The sequence below is a fragment of the Populus trichocarpa genome, chromosome 9 (assembly GCF_000002775.5).
Source record: "Populus trichocarpa isolate Nisqually-1 chromosome 9, P.trichocarpa_v4.1, whole genome shotgun sequence".
Classification (NCBI taxonomy): domain Eukaryota; kingdom Viridiplantae; phylum Streptophyta; class Magnoliopsida; order Malpighiales; family Salicaceae; genus Populus; species Populus trichocarpa.
The window spans coordinates 5,479,513-5,497,333 of NC_037293.2; the positions used below are offsets into that span (position 1 = coordinate 5,479,513).

The 17,821-nt window shown below is 33.5% G+C and overlaps 2 protein-coding genes across 3 annotated transcripts; both read left to right on the top strand.

The window, feature by feature from the left end:
- The first annotated feature begins 2,106 nt into the window (after positions 1 to 2,106).
- Positions 2,107 to 10,187, top strand: LOC7482340 (magnesium-chelatase subunit ChlD, chloroplastic). 2 transcript variants are annotated; one of them, XR_008060135.1, is made up of 16 exons: positions 2,107 to 2,518; positions 2,993 to 3,171; positions 4,062 to 4,146; positions 4,225 to 4,541; positions 4,629 to 4,752; positions 5,620 to 5,712; positions 6,043 to 6,138; positions 6,405 to 6,539; positions 6,734 to 6,931; positions 7,215 to 7,370; positions 7,911 to 8,018; positions 8,210 to 8,344; positions 8,686 to 8,844; positions 9,258 to 9,378; positions 9,463 to 9,622; positions 9,815 to 10,187. XR_008060135.1 is itself a non-coding variant. In XM_006378995.3 (15 exons), the coding sequence occupies exons 1-15, from the start codon at positions 2,210 to 2,212 to the stop codon at positions 9,546 to 9,548; spliced, it is 2,301 nt and encodes a 766-aa protein (XP_006379057.3). In that variant the 5' UTR covers positions 2,107 to 2,209; the 3' UTR covers positions 9,549 to 9,747. The 2 variants fall into 2 exon arrangements, 1 of the variants encoding a protein (XP_006379057.3); XM_006378995.3 differs by lacking the exon at positions 9,815 to 10,187 and having other exon boundaries at positions 9,463 to 9,747.
- A 1,710-nt stretch (positions 10,188 to 11,897) lies between these two features.
- LOC7482339 (uncharacterized) lies at positions 11,898 to 16,216 on the top strand. Its single transcript, XM_002314054.4, has 9 exons — positions 11,898 to 12,065; positions 12,151 to 12,218; positions 12,328 to 12,397; positions 12,540 to 12,630; positions 12,731 to 12,792; positions 13,704 to 14,020; positions 14,106 to 14,139; positions 14,242 to 14,361; positions 15,716 to 16,216. The coding sequence occupies exons 2-9, from the start codon at positions 12,171 to 12,173 to the stop codon at positions 15,904 to 15,906; spliced, it is 933 nt and encodes a 310-aa protein (XP_002314090.1). The 5' UTR covers positions 11,898 to 12,065; positions 12,151 to 12,170; the 3' UTR covers positions 15,907 to 16,216.
- Positions 16,217 to 17,821: the final 1,605 nt, after the last annotated feature.

The following is a 17,821-nucleotide window of genomic DNA, read 5'->3' on the forward strand; positions in this document are numbered from 1 at the left end:
TTTTCTTAAATAACATGGTTAATAAAAATATTTTAGAAATTTTTTAAAAAAAGAAAAATTATCCATTACCAATGTCAGCAACACTTTACTCTGCACTATTCACTTCACAAAAATGAACAGTGCAGAGTTTAACTCACTCTGCCGGCCATATAAGAAAGTTCAACAGGTGGTTGAACTTGCAAAAAGTAGTAAAATACTGCTTTTCCATAATCGAGGTTCTGCCTCATATAAATGATAGAGCCTATAATTTATATATTATTTTCAATCTATAACCAGACACCAATATTAGTGTGTTTAGAAGAAACGCATACACATCCTTAGACGAGCTCGAAGACGAAGTAGACATTCAACTGTACATTGATGCAAACCCTAATTGCAGACCTCTTCATTTTTGCATGTCCAAATACGACTCTAGTAAATCTAATAATATCTTAAAAAATCAAACATAAATAAAACAATTTTAAATAAATTTATATTAGAAAAAAACATGTAAAACTCGCGATTTTGATCATGAGACCGAGATAAACTCATAAAAAAAATTAAAGATAATCACAAACTAATATTTAAAAGAAAAAAACTAATGCAAAACGATAAGATTGTACGGAGCTAAATCCCCAACAAATCAAATGTCGAAAAACAAAACTAGAAAAAAAAAATCAATCACACAAAAGAATAAATGAAAATGAGGGTGAAAATAAAAAATAATTAGAGGGCAAACATAAATTCTCAATTGGAAGGTTAAATTGAATTGAAAAATAGTTTCAACAAAAAAAAAGAATAAATCAAAAGAATGAGGGTTAAATTGAAAAAAATAGAACAATAAAAACTTTGATTGAAAGATGAAACTGAAAGCCAAAAAAACTTTAACAAAATGACCAAGAAAAAAATAAAAATTAAAAGAATAAGCACAAAAATGAAAAAACAAAACATATAAGAAATTGTAATTGAAGGACCAAATTGAAAAAAAACTTTTATAAAAGGAATAAAAACAAAATAAAAAATCAAAAGAATAAAGACTGAAATTGAAAAACCAAAAACAAAGAGGACAATCATGTACTTTATCTGACATGAGAGAGAGAAAAAGACCATTAGCAACAATCCATCTACCATACGCCATCACACGCCACATCATGTTAAAAAAGACACAATGATGCATCCAAAAAGACAAAGAAAGGTCAAGTTTGGCCATCTAGGGCATCAAATGCGCTGCCTAAATAGTGCAAACACTGTTAATTCATTAGTGCATGCTTAACACCTTTTTTGATTAAAAAAATTAAAAAGTTATCACGAAAATATCAAAACACTTCCATGACCTTAATAATTACCCCAAAAAACTTGTGTGAAAGTATAAAAATACCCTCAAATGCAAACTTTATTTTTTTTTATCTTTTCTAAGGTCAAATATGTATTTCAACAATATATAAAGAAAAGAAAACCAAAAAACCCTTATCCAACAGTCCAATTTTTTTTTTATTATAACAGTAAAAAATTATTTTTATTTTTTAAAAGTTTATAAAAAGTAAAAAAAAGTATTTGGTTAATAATTCGGAATTTTATTGACCGTGAAAAAAAGAGCAATTTATTAATAACTAATAAACCGATAGAAAAGATCAAAGCACCCCACAACTGCCATTATTTTTTCCACTCAAGAGCAAAATAATAATTTTGCTTTAGCAATTTATAATAATACATGTATATTGCTACACTGAAACAACTATGCTATGTATATTTTGTTAAATTATATTAATATTAGTATATAAAATATAATATTTTCAAATAAAAGAGGAAAACATGATAAAATATAATGGTAGTTTTCCCATAAATAAAATGCATGTCATCCATCACCCCCACAAAAAGTGACCAAAGAAAGAAAAAAAAAAAATGGGTCCGGGAAATTAGTTGTGGTGCGTGTAAGCTGACCCGGACACCATCACCCCTATAAAAAATAGATCCAGAAATTAGTTGTAGTGCGCTAAGCTGGTCTTAACATCCCGAATTACTTAAGAGAGAGAGAGAGAGAGAGAGAGAGAGAGAGAGAGAGAGAGAGAGAGAGAGAGAGAGAGAGAGAGAGAGCAGTAGAGTATAAACTATAAAACATGATCATCAAAAGCAAGGGACCCAAACCTATCTATAACAGATCATGTAACAGATAAGAAACCAAAAGGCAAAGCATAGCACTTGTGATTTTCAAGCCGAAGACAACAAAACAATGCCATTCTCTCCCACATCTCCTTCTTCTTCTTCTTCACTCTCTACCCTTCAATCTTCTACTCCTGCTCTTTTTTCTTCACTCAAACCACACTCCCATCTTTTTCCTACCTCTTCTTTTTCTTATGCTTTCAACCCCAAGAAAAGACTCTCCCACACTCGTCGTTTTCGCGTTGTTGCTGCAAATGTAACTCTCCAGTCTGGCAATGGTGCTGTTGCTGTTGATGCTACTCCTAATACTGCCACTGAGAAGCTGGACTCATCTTATTATGGAAGACAGTACTTCCCTTTAGCTGCTGTTGTTGGCCAGGTCTATACTATACATCTCTCTCTCTCTCTTCAATCTGGTAATAAAAAAAATTTATTCTTTTTTAGTACCAAATTTGCCTTTGCTAATAGAAGGTCAATTGGTTTTTAATTATTTTGTTTGTTTGCTGTTTTTTGGTGGATATACTGAAATGGGTTGGTTCTTGTAGGGTTATATTCGATATGTTGTTATGGATAAAAATGAATGAATTAATGCTGAAAGATTATTGAAGGAACTTTGTCATTAAGTTGAGAGACTTTGGCTTTTTGAAATTTCGATACTAAATTATTTAAGCGAGTGATTGTTCTCCATAGCTGCAGCAGAATGCCTTTGGATGTGTCACCGCATATGATTATGACAACTAAGTGTGCAGTGCGGTATTGGTTGTGTTTAATTTGGAAATTCATTTGATAATTGTAATGTTTGGCTTATAAATCTTTCATTAACATGTACCTAATGATGTCAATTGTATCATAGGATGCTATCAAAACTGCTCTTTTGCTTGGGGCTATTGACCGTGAGATTGGTGGGATTGCTATATCTGGAAAGCGAGGAACAGCCAAGACAGTTATGGCACGTGGGCTTCATGAAGTTTTGCCACCCATTGATGTAGTCATGGGTTCAATAGCAAATGCAGATCCAGTATGCCCTGAAGAGTAAGCTCAATGAGTGCTTGAAAGATTTGTGTGCATGTCTGTGTGTGTTCTTCCTTTTCCACATACAAAAAAAGAAGACAGTATTTGTTCACACAGACAACTTTAATCGCCTTAAAATGGAAGATTTTTTGCTCTGAAGTCATATTGTCACTTTAAACACATAATGATATGCTATCATTTGTTCAAAGTTTTTTATTTGTCCACCCCCCACTCAGAACAACTTTTCCTTGATTTATGTGATGTTTATTAACACAATGCTAGCAGTGTGGGAAATCTTCATTAAAAAGTGGTTATTTTATCTGTTTGTTCACGCTCAGAAAATAATCCTTAACCATAAATAGTTGTGTTTGTCTGCTCAAGATCAGCTAGAGGTATTGCCTCCTGTCCAGTTTTCTATGTTGTGGTTAATTTAAGGTTATTTATTATTAGGTTCTGGCTTTAATTCTTGGTCTGGTGACTTACTTGATAGGAGCAAAGCTCAAGGCTGGGCCTAGATCATAGCCTCATGTATCATTTTTCCTTTTAGAACTAGTGATGCAAAACTCCATAATTTTTGTTTGTAAACGATAAAGCTGGAGATGCCATGCGATTAAGAAGTCCATGTTGGCATTTAAAATTTTAGCGTTGCCTTTCAATAAGTCTAAGCATATGGATTTGGAAGCTGAAGCCTTATTTACTTCTATTCCATGCAGAACAAATATCACGTAATAGAAAAAAAAAGGATTATATAAATTGACAGATCTAATTTCTGTCAGCAATCATATGGAGCTGCCAAATTTATGTTGTCATGAATCATAATGTTAACCCCCTAGGTCAAGGGATTTTTTTTGTTTTGACCTGTTAATTTTTTCTCTCTCGCAAAATGACCCATCTGGCCATCCTTTCTGAAGGTGGGAGGATGGTTTGGCCGAACAAGTGGAATATGATTCCGATGGTAATATCAAGACCCAAGTTGTGAGATCTCCTTTCATTCAGGTCCGTGTCTTGAAAAAAGCCTTAGTAGTTTAGATGGTTTTCATTACTTAGCAACAACTCTGGTCTCTTCATGCACAGATTCCTCTGGGAGTTACTGAGGATAGGCTCATTGGATCTGTTGATGTTGAGGAGTCCGTGAAAACAGGAACAACTGTCTTCCAACCTGGTCTTCTTGCTGAAGCTCATAGAGGTGTTTTATATGTTGACGAAATTAATCTCTTGGATGAGGGTATAAGTAATTTGCTTCTTAATGTGTTGACCGAAGGAGTTAATATCGTGGAAAGAGAGGGAATCAGCTTTAGGCATCCTTGCAAGCCACTTTTGATTGCTACTTATAACCCAGAAGAAGGTGCTGTTCGTGAACACTTATTAGATCGCATTGCTATTAATTTGAGGTATGTGCCTTCATTTAAGCAATGGAGTAATTTCCTCGTCCTTAATTTTCTTCTCACCATTTCAATAATGACACAATTCTTCTGCAGCGCAGATCTTCCAATGAATTTTGAAGATCGTGTTGCAGCTGTTGGAATTGCAACACAATTTCAGGAACATATTAATGAAGTATTTAAAATGGTTGAGGAAGAAACCGAATATGCGAAGACCCAGGTACTGTCCAGCAATGACTTGTCCTGTGAGTTGGCCCTCCAATAGAAAATTTTGAGTTTAGCAAAACAAAAACCTTGGGAATGGATGGGTGTAACCCAGTGTCAATTCCCCTCTGTCAGTTGAGAGGAGGTGCCAGGTTGTTGTCTATGATTTAATGCACTCCAGTTCAAGTGGAGGTTATTATTTCCCATAGTACTATAACAACTGATATCGCTTGTCTAAACCAAAGACAGGACAACCTACTTGCAATGGCTTCTTTGTATACTTAAGGGCAGAAGATTATTCTTTGAAGGAACAAATAGATACTTCTGTTTAAAGACATGCTTATATGATTATCTGAAGTAATTTTTTTATATACTAGAAAAAGGAGAGATCATTTTTTTGAATCTACCATTGCGTTTGGGATGGTTAACATGCTCCATTTAGTACTAGCCCCCAAATCACAATCAGTTATGACTTTGTATATAACTTTTCTTCCATGATACTGTATTTTGTGGTGCTACTGCTAAATGGTTCTTTGTAGCCATTGTTAATAGTTAATACAATAATATACATAATTAGCAAGCCTGACTTTCTAGAAGGCCTCTCTGTCAAGGTTTCTAGGAGATGAGTTAATTTCTTAAACATATTAGATGTGCTCACGTAATTTATTTCCTATGGTAATTGAATTACCTAGAACACCATACAGAATGATGACAGCATATCCAAATTTTGCAGGTCATGCATTTTGCTTCATTAAAATGCAAATGCTCATTGTTATTCTGACGAATATGATAATTGGTCCTTATTGCATTTTGTGATGCTGCAGTATGGTTTTTTGTCCACATAGATAAATTACACAATGTTTCTAAATTATTTTTCCTGCAGATCATTTTGGCAAGGGAGTATTTGAAGGATGTTACTATTGGCAGGGAGCAATTGAAGTACCTTGTTTTGGAAGCCATTCGAGGTGGTTGCCAGGTACTGGGATTAAGGCTCTTGCTCAATATTTAGAGTCTTCTTTTGATTTTATTTTCCTTCCTCCCTTTCCCCCACCTCCTAAACCCTCTGTTGGAAAGCAAAATCAAGGAAGTCCGCAGATCATCTCCCTTGACATCCTTTATACTTGGACTACTTAACAAAAACCTTTATGTTGGTGTGTTGTGCCATTATGGAATCATGAGGATGTTTTGTGATGTTCATGAATTCTCAATTGGCTGCAGATTTTTTTCTTTTCTTTTCTTTCTGAACTTGATCTTCTTACTTTTGAGCTGCTATTAAGATCTTCTAAACGTATATTATGAATGGCAGGGACACAGAGCTGAGCTCTATGCTGCCCGTGTTGCAAAATGCCTGACTGCTTTAGAAGGACGTGAAAAAGTGACAGTGGATGACCTTAAGAAAGCTGTAAAGTATTTTTCCTGAAACATAGTGCTCATAAGTAATGAGAGAAAAATGAAAAGAATTGTGTTCATTGCTTGCGATGAAGATTCACTGATATAACCACTTCTATACAAAGTTTCTGAGACAGATTTCAACCCTTTTATATAATTTCTATAAAAAATTTAGCTCTTGTTATCACCATCCCTTTGTATCTACTTACTGAAATGATCTCTTTATAAGATTTGCATAAAGTTTACTATCTTCCTATTCTGATATACCATCTTATGCAGGTAGAACTGGTTATTCTTCCTCGTTCAATAATTAATGAGAAACCACCTGAGCAGCAAGACCAACAGCCTCCACCTCCACCACCTCCTCAAAATCAAGATTCTGGGGATGAGCAGAATGAGGAGGAAGATCAAAAGGTTCCTTAACATTGATGAACTATTTGTTTGATGCAGAAAATTATTCTGGTCTTTCCAATATTATATTTTAAAAAGGAAAAAGGAAAGACAAGAAAACAGATTGTTGTTTGGTGTCTTCTGACTTATCATTCATCTCTTCTTTATTTACCTGGAACATACTTGTTTGAAATGTGAGTGTTCTTTTCTGTAACTAGGATGACGATAAAGAGAATGAACAACAGCAGGAACAAATACCTGAAGAATTCATCTTTGATGCGGAAGGAGGGTTCGTTGATGAGAAACTTCTCTTCTTTGCACAACAAGCACAGAGACGCCGAGGGAAGGCTGGGAGAGCAAAGAATGTGATATTTTCGGAGGACAGAGGACGGTATATTAAACCCATGCTCCCAAAGGTTTGTCCCCTGAATCTCTTCTACCTCCCCTGTCCTCCTTTTCTTTTTAAACGACAATTAAATTCCACTTCAGGCCAGTTTTTTTTTTTCTCTGTAGAATTTTACATGACTAGACATAACAGTACAAGGAATTCTGATCACTTTGTATCCAATACATTGATTTTATCTTTGGTTCTTCTTTAGATTATGAATTAACAGTCCTTTTCTAAAATCATAATAATCTGTTTGTCCTTGCCCTACTGAATGGTTTGCTTCATCCATTTTCCTGAATTCCTCATTCAAGGGTCCTGTAAAGAGATTAGCGGTGGATGCAACCCTCAGGGCAGCTGCTCCATATCAAAAATTGCGTAAAGAGAAGGACACTCAAAAGAGTAGGAAGGTTTATGTTGAGAAAACTGACATGAGGGCAAAGAGAATGGCAAGAAAAGCCGGAGCACTGGTAACAATGGATTCTTGTATTATTTGCATTTATCCTCGACTTCCTTTAGAGAAAAAATGATTCTGCTTCAAAACAAAATTCTGTTGCAGTTCAGTATATTTATCTTTGATTGTGTTTCAAGGTTATGATTAGTGTGGTATACCATTCAGTGGAAGTTCTAGATTCAATTTTTAAATTTTAATTGCCATCATTTTGCCATAAAGAGATGAAAGTAAACTTCAAAACATAATGACTTTTCTTAGTAGTATATGGAATTTGAATCTTAGAGACTTCAACCACACTATCAGATTTTTTGTCTGGTAATAATAATATATAGATTTCAACCACTGTGAGCTTAATGGGATTGGTATGTTGGGCTAATTTCTGTTCCATTGCTGTGAAAGGGTGCATTTGGTTTAAGTTCTGTTCCATTATTGAGGGAGGGAGTTTTGGTGCTGTTTTGATTTCCCTGACATTGAGAGAGAAAGAGGGTAAAAGAGCTCCCTTGAAGTGTTGAAACTTCTAATATGTCTGGATTCTCATAGACATAGTTAATGGCAGGTAATATTTGTGGTTGATGCTAGTGGGAGCATGGCATTGAATCGAATGCAAAATGCAAAAGGTGCAGCACTAAAGTTGCTTGCTGAGAGTTACACAAGCAGGGATCAGGTATATATAATTAGCACATCTGTCATGTACTTCAATTGTTGTGAAACCTTATACTTCAAATTTCTACTGATTCTTCTATACTAAAAGAAGTTAGCTCCGGATGGCATCTAGCACTTTTAACTATCGAATACTATTAACACATTGTAAACAACTGATTCTTTCTAACTCTTTTTCTGGTCAATGTGAATTAGGTTGCTATTATTCCTTTCCGTGGAGATGCTGCTGAAGTTCTTTTGCCTCCTTCCAGATCAATTTCAATGGCAAGAAAGCGCCTTGAAAGGCTTCCATGTGGTGGTGGTTCTCCCTTAGCTCATGGCCTAACAACTGTAAGCAGATCTAGTTTATCCCCCCAGTTCACATCTCAACAAATGAATTCCCATAAAATGGAAATTTTTCTGTTACTGAATATTTCAATTTGTGCTCGTGTATTCTGTGTGTTTTATATTGTGAATGACATCCCATGTATATACTTGCTGAAAACTGATGCCATTATCTTTACTTTTTTAACTTCTGAGCTGCTATTCCTTTCTGATTTATTCATGAAATTGTTAAAAAATGCTGCTGCGCAGCACTTGTTTTTGTTGCAATCAGCTTTCTGGAATTGCATACACACATCCCTAATTTTGTTTTCCTGATTCTAACTTTTATGAGCTTGATTTTTTTATAGGCTGTCAGGGTTGGGTTAAATGCAGAGAAGAGTGGTGATGTTGGACGCATAATGATTGTTGCAATAACTGATGGCAGAGCCAATATATCACTAAAAAGGTCTACTGATCCCGAAGCTGCTGGTCCTGATGCTCCAAGACCTTCGACACAAGAATTGAAGGTAAATTTTGAGCTCTGAATAGACATGTAGCATATCGCCAACTGCAACACAAAAGCTTCTAAATGGCACTAGACGGACAGACCCCATACAGGAGATTGCCTAATTTGCTCACTCTGAAATGATCAAGACCTATCAGATTTTAGACCTTTTTTTATCTGATTTTAGACTATACAAAACTTATTCGAGTATATGCAACCATCCAAATAAGCTTGTTATAAAGGGATGCATAATTTTCTTGTCACCACTTTTGCTAAAACATACCTTATGTTGGACGTTAAATTCTAGATCCCAAATCTTGATTTGCAATTTATCTGTGTGAAGAGGTGCATAGAGAAGCAAATCTGCAATCCTAAAATTTTGCTACAGTTTTTCTTTTCTATGATTGTAATGCATTTTCTGTTTGTCTGATGAAGGATGAGATTCTTGAAGTGGCTGGGAAAATATACAAGGCAGGGATGTCACTCCTCGTCATTGACACAGAAAACAAGTTCGTTTCAACTGGTTTTGCTAAAGAAATCGCAAGAGTTGCTCAAGGTTTGTCTACTTGAAAACTCTTTAATTCTTCATTTTCAAGAGGGCCATAACAAATTAATTGTGCTAACAAATCTTTCTCTACAGGAAAATACTATTACTTGCCAAATGCATCAGACGCAGTTATTTCAGCCACAACGAAAGAAGCTTTATCAGCCTTGAAGAGTTCATGATTTTAACATTCTTGATCACCCAAATCTCGAGGATTGTATCATGTATCCCACCTGATCGAGCATGAAACTGACAAGCATGGTTAACCATGTAGAGAGTTAACTTTTAGGTCTTTTTTTTTCTGTTAAATTCTGCATGTATTCTCAGTTGTGGAATAAGTTCATTTTTATCTTTTAGAAATTAGAACACCTCCTTTTGATAGAGTTTGCTATACCTGCATCATGCATAACCATATATTAATAAGGAAATCACGAGTTTTTTTTTATAGCTACATCAAGCGGTGCCGGACATGTTGGTTCTGGAGCAGCGTTCTTTCTTTCCAAGGACAAAATTTGTGAAGATCAGCGAAAGAAATATGAGGCACACAAATTAGTCTTCAACACCTGAAGAAGTTGACATGGAAAATCACGTTGTTCTAAGACCTGACAAATTTTACCTTTTTCTTGAGAAGTCATGTCACTCATGTGTGTCAATCACAGCAGGTTTTGGCTATTGGAGACTATAGTCTCTATTGGAATTGGGAACCTGTGATGAAAAATTATGAGATTTCATAATCTTGAAAATCTTTTAGTTTATCAAAAAGAAAGAGAGAGGTGATGAGCTATTATATAATTTATATTTAAATTTCCTTGAGTTTCATCTTCCCTGCAGGCTCTCATTCCGGCCGTGTGGAAACTGGAAAGACTTGAATTGCATTTATAAAAGTGTGATTAACACTAAATGGTGAATTACTAGATCATACTTGTATTAGTGACTTTCCACAATAATAATATTTTTAATAAAACTAACATATATTAAAATTCCTTTACATTTTGGCAATGAACGTTAGAATGCTAAGGTTTTTTTTTCATATTTGATCCTCAAAATATTTTTATGATTTTTTTTATTTTAAATTTAGTTTTTTTTTAATTTCATCATCCAACATTGAGCTTACTAAATATTAAACTTTATAAATTATTTTGATTTATTTTCTATAGAAATAGAGTTATCCATGTCTCATGACTCGAGTCGTCAGTTTTGCAGATTAATCATGTTGACTCAGGTTATTTTTTTGTTATTTTTTTCAATTAATTTTTTCTCAACTTTATCCTTCAACATTAGGTTGGTTGAGAATTGAGTTTCATAATTGTTTTTTTATTTGCTTTTTATGGGGTTATCATGATCCAGGTTACTGGTTTTGTGGGTTAGCAAGGGTGACTCGAGTTTTTTTTGTCATTTGTTTTTTGAATAATTTTTTTTAATTTCACCATTCAATATTAAGTTGATTGTGAATTTGATTTTATATCTATTTTTTATTTATTTTCTATGGAGTTATCACGGTCCCCTAGCCTAAGTTTAATGAGTTAACTCAGGTTGACTCGAATCATTTTGTTTATTTGATTTTTTTCAATTTAATCCTTTAACATTGGATTGATTGAGAATTGGTCTATATAATTTTTACTTTTATTTTATTTTTATGAGTTATTACGGTCTAATAACTTAGTTCGTAGGTTATGCTAATTGGCTCAGGGTTTTTTTTCTTTTTTTAGTTGAATTATTTTCAATTTTATCTTTCAATAGTCTTCATAATTTGTTTCGGTTTGTGTTCTATGAGGTTATCTCGGTCTCATGATTATGGTCATGAGTTTGGTTGGTTGACTCGAGTAGTTTTTTGTATTTTTTTTTTAATTTTATCTTTTAACACTAGGTTAATTAAGAATTGAGTTTTATAATTTATTTTTATTTGCCTTTTATGGAGTTTTCCAGTCTCATGAATCATATTTGTCAGGTTAATTTAACTCATTCTTTTAGTTGAATTTTGTTTTTAAATTTATCATTCAATATTGAGTTGATTGAAAATTGAGTTTAATATTTATTTATTTATTTGCTTTCTATAAGGTTATTAAGGTCTCATGATTTAGGTAATAAATTTGATAGATCAACCCAAGTTGACCTGAATCAATCTAATATGTTGTCATTTTAATATTTTAAAAAGATATTTTAGTCTTCTTTAGTCAAATTATATTTTTATCGGTTATATGAATTATATTTAGACTTACTAAGTCAACTAAATCACATCAGGTAAATTCTTATATAGTTTTTTTTGTTTTGCCAATAAACACATTAATAATACCTTAATATTTTTTTTACATCCATAAAAAAAATTGATTTTACCTTTAGTGCAGGCAATAATATAGTATATAACTCATTTGTTTCATAACCATGTTCATGAAAAAAAAAAAAAAAAACTCATATTGAGTTTGAAGTGCTTGGACAGGAAAGACCCATAATTTTAATAATGTTTCTTTCTTTAGGCTGGAAGGCCCAACCCAACTATAGTTAAACAACAACAATAATAATAGAATATATATATATCAATTACTCCGACAAAACAAATCTCAGAGAGTGCGAGTGACGGAGTTTCCTCTCCTGTCCTGTCCTTTAAATTTTCAATCTTCAATTTTCCCGCCTCACCTCAGTTCCCGAAACGCCCAATCACACAGTAATCCTTTTGATTTCCGAAAGAGCAATTGATTAAGGTAAAACTACTTACTTTGCTTTCTTATTTTTATGATTTATTGACTAGTTGTTTATGGTAATAAAATTTGCTAATTTTTGTTTCAGGGTTTGGAATTTTTTTTTTGATGGAGGATTTGTATAAAAAACTCTACGCTAAGTACGATAAGCTTAAGGTGTGCTGCTTTTCTTTTCTTTTGCAAGACAAGACGAGAGATCTTCTAATTATGAACACCCATTTGGTTTAATTATGTAATTCATCGATGATTCCATGTTTGTTTGCAGAAGAAACAATTGTCAGAGTTTGATGAGCTCAACAAAGATCAAGAAGTCAAGTTTTTGAATTATGCCTCTGGTATGCTTTTCTTTTCAATTTAAGGTTTAATTAGTGAAGAAGAAGCCCAATATAACCGCAAAAATCTTTTATTTTTTTGTTTCTCTTGGTTCTCTGGTGCTATTCTTTGTAAATTAATGCCACAAAAAAATGGTCCCTGCAGTTGCTGAAGAGATGATACAATACTTGAAAGATGAAAATGACAGGTTGCGTAAACAAGCCAGTGATTTGAGAAGTGAAGCTGCTTCAATCAGGCATCCAATATTCCCCCTTGTCCTTTCCTAAGTTTTGTGGTGGTTCTACATGTTTTTCCTTCACTATAAATTTCACTCATTCATTTTATTTTTCTTGCAGGTCCACCATGGATGAACAATGTGCCGAGTACCAGAAGCTCTTAATGGAAGAGAACCAGAAAAGTAAGGAACACTATATTGCTTGACGAATGCCAAATTTCCTTCCTTCCTTCTTCTTCTTCTTTGTTTTTTTTGAGTGTTTTTAATCAATTTACAAGGCAGTCGTCTAGGAAGGCTTATACTTAATGGAGAACTCGTATGTGATATATGTTATAAATATTAATTTCATATGGCTACACCATAAAAAATTATCCACTTTCTTTTTTCTTTTCTTTTCTTTTCTTTCCACTTGTAACACCCGTTCAATATTTGTAAGCAACGAATAACAATTTTGAAAGTTGACTCAATGCAGTGCAGCTCCGTAATGTGTTGATGGGTTATCGTCACTTTATAGTGCCACCTTGAAAATCCTATTGCATTACTATCATCTGTAGTAAGATAATATCTGATATGAAATTACTATGAGAGTGATAATAATCTTTACATATGAAGCATGGAATGGAAACGGATGGTTTGGATCCATGGCCGATGGGATTGCATATGAAGCTTGTTAATTTTTCAATAGCAGCCAATTTTAATGGCATCTCTATATTTTCTAGCTGTCAGTAGGTACATTATCAGGTGGCATACACATTGAAACTGCAGAAGTATCCTTGACCCAAGCCATAGCAAGTGCCTACTATCTAATGAAAATAAAGTTCGTGTAACACATAATTTGACTTTTTAAGAAATGAAAGCAGAAGCTCAACCTCAAGTGCTGATGATAAAAATGGCTGATCAAACCATCTACCTAACTCAATATTATACCTCTTGCTCCATTGCATGTGAAGAAAAGACTTGTAGCTAAATATGTTACTGGAAGTATCATTTACTGACCCTTTTGATTTAGAAGCAAAGCTCTAGTTGCTTTGACCAAAACTTGTGGCTAAATAATTGTACATCTATTTCATTACTGAGAGGTTTATTTATGGCAGATAAAATTCTTAATGAAGAAGTTGAGAAGCTTCAAAACCAGCTTCAATATGGACTTCCTTGCAATTCTAAGGACGGAAACAATGATAATGTCCAGCTGAATATGCTTGAAACTGCACAAGTTACACCAGAAGAGAGATCCATTGCCTCAACTAGAAGAATGGTGAGAAAACGTAACCGAGAAGCTAGGGAGAAAATGGAAGAAGAAATTACCCATGGTGGTAATGATATAGTTGGATACAATGATATGGAAGAAAAATCTGCCAAGCGCTCATCCAAGGGAACTGTTTCCCGTGGGGATCTTCCAAATGATCAGCAGGTATTGTCCGTAACCTACATTTGTAGAGTGAAAGCTGTGACTCTCCTTTTTTCCCGCCTCTAACTGTTCTGGTGTGGCTGTCCAGCTAGAATCCTGTGAAAGAATTTTATACAGATCAGGTTTGTTTCAAATGCTAAATTTTCTCCCGTTTTCTTTGTCAATTTTTCATGTTGTATCCATCTATTTATTGTTTTCTTTTTTTCCTGATGGTGGCATCGTAGCTGAAAGTGGCCCTGCTAACTTCCAGTTTCAAGCTCTTCTAGAATACCTAGTAGGCATGAAATTGTCTGCTGTTAATCAAAATGATGAAGTTTGCATTTCAGCTCTGCATCAATCAAGTGGTAATTTCAGTAATAGATATGCAAATATTTTCAATCCTTGTTTAATTTTGATTTTTCTGTTAATAGTTTGGACTTGGTTTTATTTCAATACTGATTCAAGCATAGGTGAATCTACGCAATTTTTTTATTAAACATGTAGATATGCAAATAGGCTGTAAAGAAATCTGTTTATAGTTTAGCAATCAGTGATTGAAAATCCAGCCAAGTCTGATGATGAGTTATTTAGTCCTGTCATAGTATATGCTTGAAATTGCAAGTCCTGTTTTAGTTTCTGATCTTCTCTGAAGAGTTATCATTCACCAATTTGAGTTTCCTTCCAGTATGTTATATGATCTGTCCATTGGATATTTAGCTATTTAGCTATGCTAAACTAAGTACATGTTGTAGTTAGATTCTAAGCATTACCTAATGGATATTTGAGTTATTTTCAGTTTTAATTGGATAAACGATTGCTCTGTTGGGTTGCATTAATTCAGCACAGACAATTTTATCATGAAAGTTTTTATGCATTTTGACACATGCGGGACTCACATTGAGTTTCCAAACACTTTGGTACTTATGCCCAATTTAGAAGCATGATGGATACGCACAATACCTTTTTTTTTCCTGGAAAAAAATTTGTAGAGTATGCTGTAGAAAGCAATGTGCTTTGTTTTATAAGAAAAAAACATGGCTGGTTTTGTGAAAGTGGAGGAGCCTGGCCAAGTTGGTAGACACCAATGGCCACAATGATATGGGGATTGTGGAGTGAATTAATTACTGGCGTCTCTCTTTTCCTCATTCTAACATGATACATCAGTAGGTATCCAATTGGAGAGATGTAAACTATACGGTTTCAGCTTGAAAGTAGTCCAAATTTTGGAGACCAAAGCAGGGAGTGGTAATTGGTTGATTTTCTTGAGTGTCTTTGGGAGATAATCTGCTGCCTGGATAGAGATGGCAGAGAAGTGAGAGCTTCGGATAAAACAAATGTTTCTTTAGATAGTCACTTGAGCTCGAGTAGCTAGTCTCTATGGGATGCATTGATTTTTCATACTTTATCCTTTCACAGTGCATGTGTCCCTGTTTTGGGTAACCCGGGAGATGGTGTCCACTGTGAACATCATGAATTTGTGTTACTGCTTTATATTTTGTTTGCATTAGTTCCCAATTAAATATTTTAATAGATTTGATGGCTTCGGCATGAAGAAATGTGTAACATGTTCAACCTAATCTGGCATCTCGTTGTGTATCTTCTCGTTGTTCACTCAACATTTAACTAGCAACTTGTGTTTCTGTTCTCATTTCATTTTCGAAACATTTCTAGCATCTGTTATTCTGATTGCTGCAGCTTTGATTTTTGTTTATCTAACAGGTTTTGCATTTACTCTAACATGGATGAAGAACGAAGCTGTAGAGGAACCAGAGCTGTTATATCGTGTGTTAACATTAGGTACATTTGAGAGGGTAGCGCCAGAGTGGATGCGATCGGTCCTGATGTTCAGCATGAGAATGTGGCCAATCTTCTTTGAAAGATTAGCCTGTGTGATCAAGCTCCATCGCTGATTGTGCTCTCGTATTCTTTTTTTGTGGTGCAATTTGCTACCGTATATGACTTGGGAAACTGATGGCAAGGTAAAATGTTACCAGTGACATAATTCTAAAGAAAAAGGGAAAAGAAAAGAAGTTGCGTACTTAAAAAAAGTCAATTGTCTATTAGAATTGTGGAATTAGACTAGGCAGGCAGCTTGAGACCTTTCATTCCAAATCATCAAGGCGATGTTGTGTTGGCAGGGCAAACATTTTTCTTTCTCTGTGATGGATACTTGTCATTGTTTTATGATGATTTTGAATTGATTTAGGATTTGAAACTAAAGTATTGCTATGCTAGGCTCTATCTTTCTCATAGAGATTTGTGAACTTAGTTTTGATGCAAAATCTAGGCCAAGAATATGATATTACTGTAAAACCAAGAAAAAGAATTGTGATGCCACACCTGACTCGAAATATTGTTTACATACTTTTATGATTATAGACAATGAAGAATAACTCAACTCGTTGTTTTTTGATTGGAAGATTAGGCTCATTCAAGTCCAAGTTATTATATTTTATTTATCTTTATTTGGACTTTAATTTATTTTATTTTATTAAATTTTTATTAGTTAGTTGTGTTTAAGCCTGAATTTAATTTTGATTAGGGTTTTATTATTTATATATAATTTTCCAGATATTAGGAGTTAGTTGGTAATGAATTAAATAAAAATGGTAAAGCTGTAAACTTTTCCGACCCCATTGTTTTTTCATCTTCAGCTTTCTCTCCTTTTTTTGGCTTCTTTTTCTCTTTTTTAATCTCTTGTTTCACGTCAAATTGGATATGAAACCACTTTCCAAACTTTCTTGTGTTTGTTTGCCATTAGAAAAGTTAGTCAACGGAAAACACTTTCCGGTCAACGGAAAACACTTTCCAGTCAAAGAAAAATTTGGTTTGGTTTCCAGGAAAATGTTTTTTCTTTTGGCTGTGTTTGTTTTCCGGAAAGTGGTTTTCGGGAAACCACTTTCCAAACTTTCCTGTGTTTGTTTGCCATTAGAAAAGTTGGTCAACGGAAAACACTTTCCAGTCAAAGGAAAATTTGGCTTGGTTTTCAGGAAAGTGTTTTCCTGGAAAATTTGGGCGGAAAACACTTTCCGGAAGTTGTGAAAAATTTAGAAATGTCATTATTTGCTGATTATATCAAATTTGATCCTCAAACTTTTGATTGCTATATATAATTTGTTTTGAATATTTATTTTTCAATTCCACCTCTTAAAATTTAATTTTTATATTAATTTTGGTCCTTATTTTTATAATTGCTATTTGCTTTTTTCTTATCATTTTTTTATTGAAATTTTTTATCTATCAAATTTGGTCCTCATTTTTTTTATTGTTACTTATTGTATTTGAAATAATTTATGAAATGTTAATTATTATTATTTTAATTTATTCACCTTTTATTTTTTTTAATTTTTTAGATTTGATCTCTATTATTTTGATTATTATTTATTTTATTTGAGATAATTTATGAAATTATATTTTTTTTCAATTTTATTCTCATTCAATTTTTTAATTTGTAAGATTTTGTTCCTCATTATTTTAATAAACTTGAGAAAAATAAAACATTAATAAGTTATTTTCCAGCTCATTTTCCATGACATAACCAAACACTGGAAAATGTTTTCCAACTTATTTTCCATTACACTACCAAACATCGGAAAATACTTTTCCGGAATTCACTTTCCCCGGAATTCACTTTCTAAAAAAAACTACTTTCCAGCAAACAAACGGGGCCTAAAAGTAGTCTCAAAAGTTGGTATAGAGTTTGTAGGGCAACACAGCTGCACGTGTGTTGTTAAAAGAATGTTTTTTTAAAAAAAAAATTATTTTAGTATTTTTAATTGTTTAAATATTTATATTAAAAATATTTTTTTAAAAATAAAAAATATT

Excerpts from the sequence above, each read along its gene's own strand:
- LOC7482340 (XM_006378995.3), top strand. The coding sequence starts at position 2,210 with ATGCCATTCTCTCCCACATCTCCTTCTTCTTCTTCTTCACTCTCTACC. Across the intron at positions 6,540-6,733 it reads ATGAGGAGGAAGATCAAAAG|GATGACGATAAAGAGAATGA; the intron begins GTTCCTTAACAT and ends TTCTGTAACTAG. Across the intron at positions 6,932-7,214 it reads TTAAACCCATGCTCCCAAAG|GGTCCTGTAAAGAGATTAGC; the intron begins GTTTGTCCCCTG and ends TCCTCATTCAAG.
- LOC7482339 (XM_002314054.4), top strand. The coding sequence starts at position 12,171 with ATGGAGGATTTGTATAAAAAACTCTACGCTAAGTACGATAAGCTTAAG. Across the intron at positions 12,793-13,703 it reads AATGGAAGAGAACCAGAAAA|ATAAAATTCTTAATGAAGAA; the intron begins GTAAGGAACACT and ends TATTTATGGCAG. Across the intron at positions 14,140-14,241 it reads AAGAATTTTATACAGATCAG|CTGAAAGTGGCCCTGCTAAC; the intron begins GTTTGTTTCAAA and ends GTGGCATCGTAG.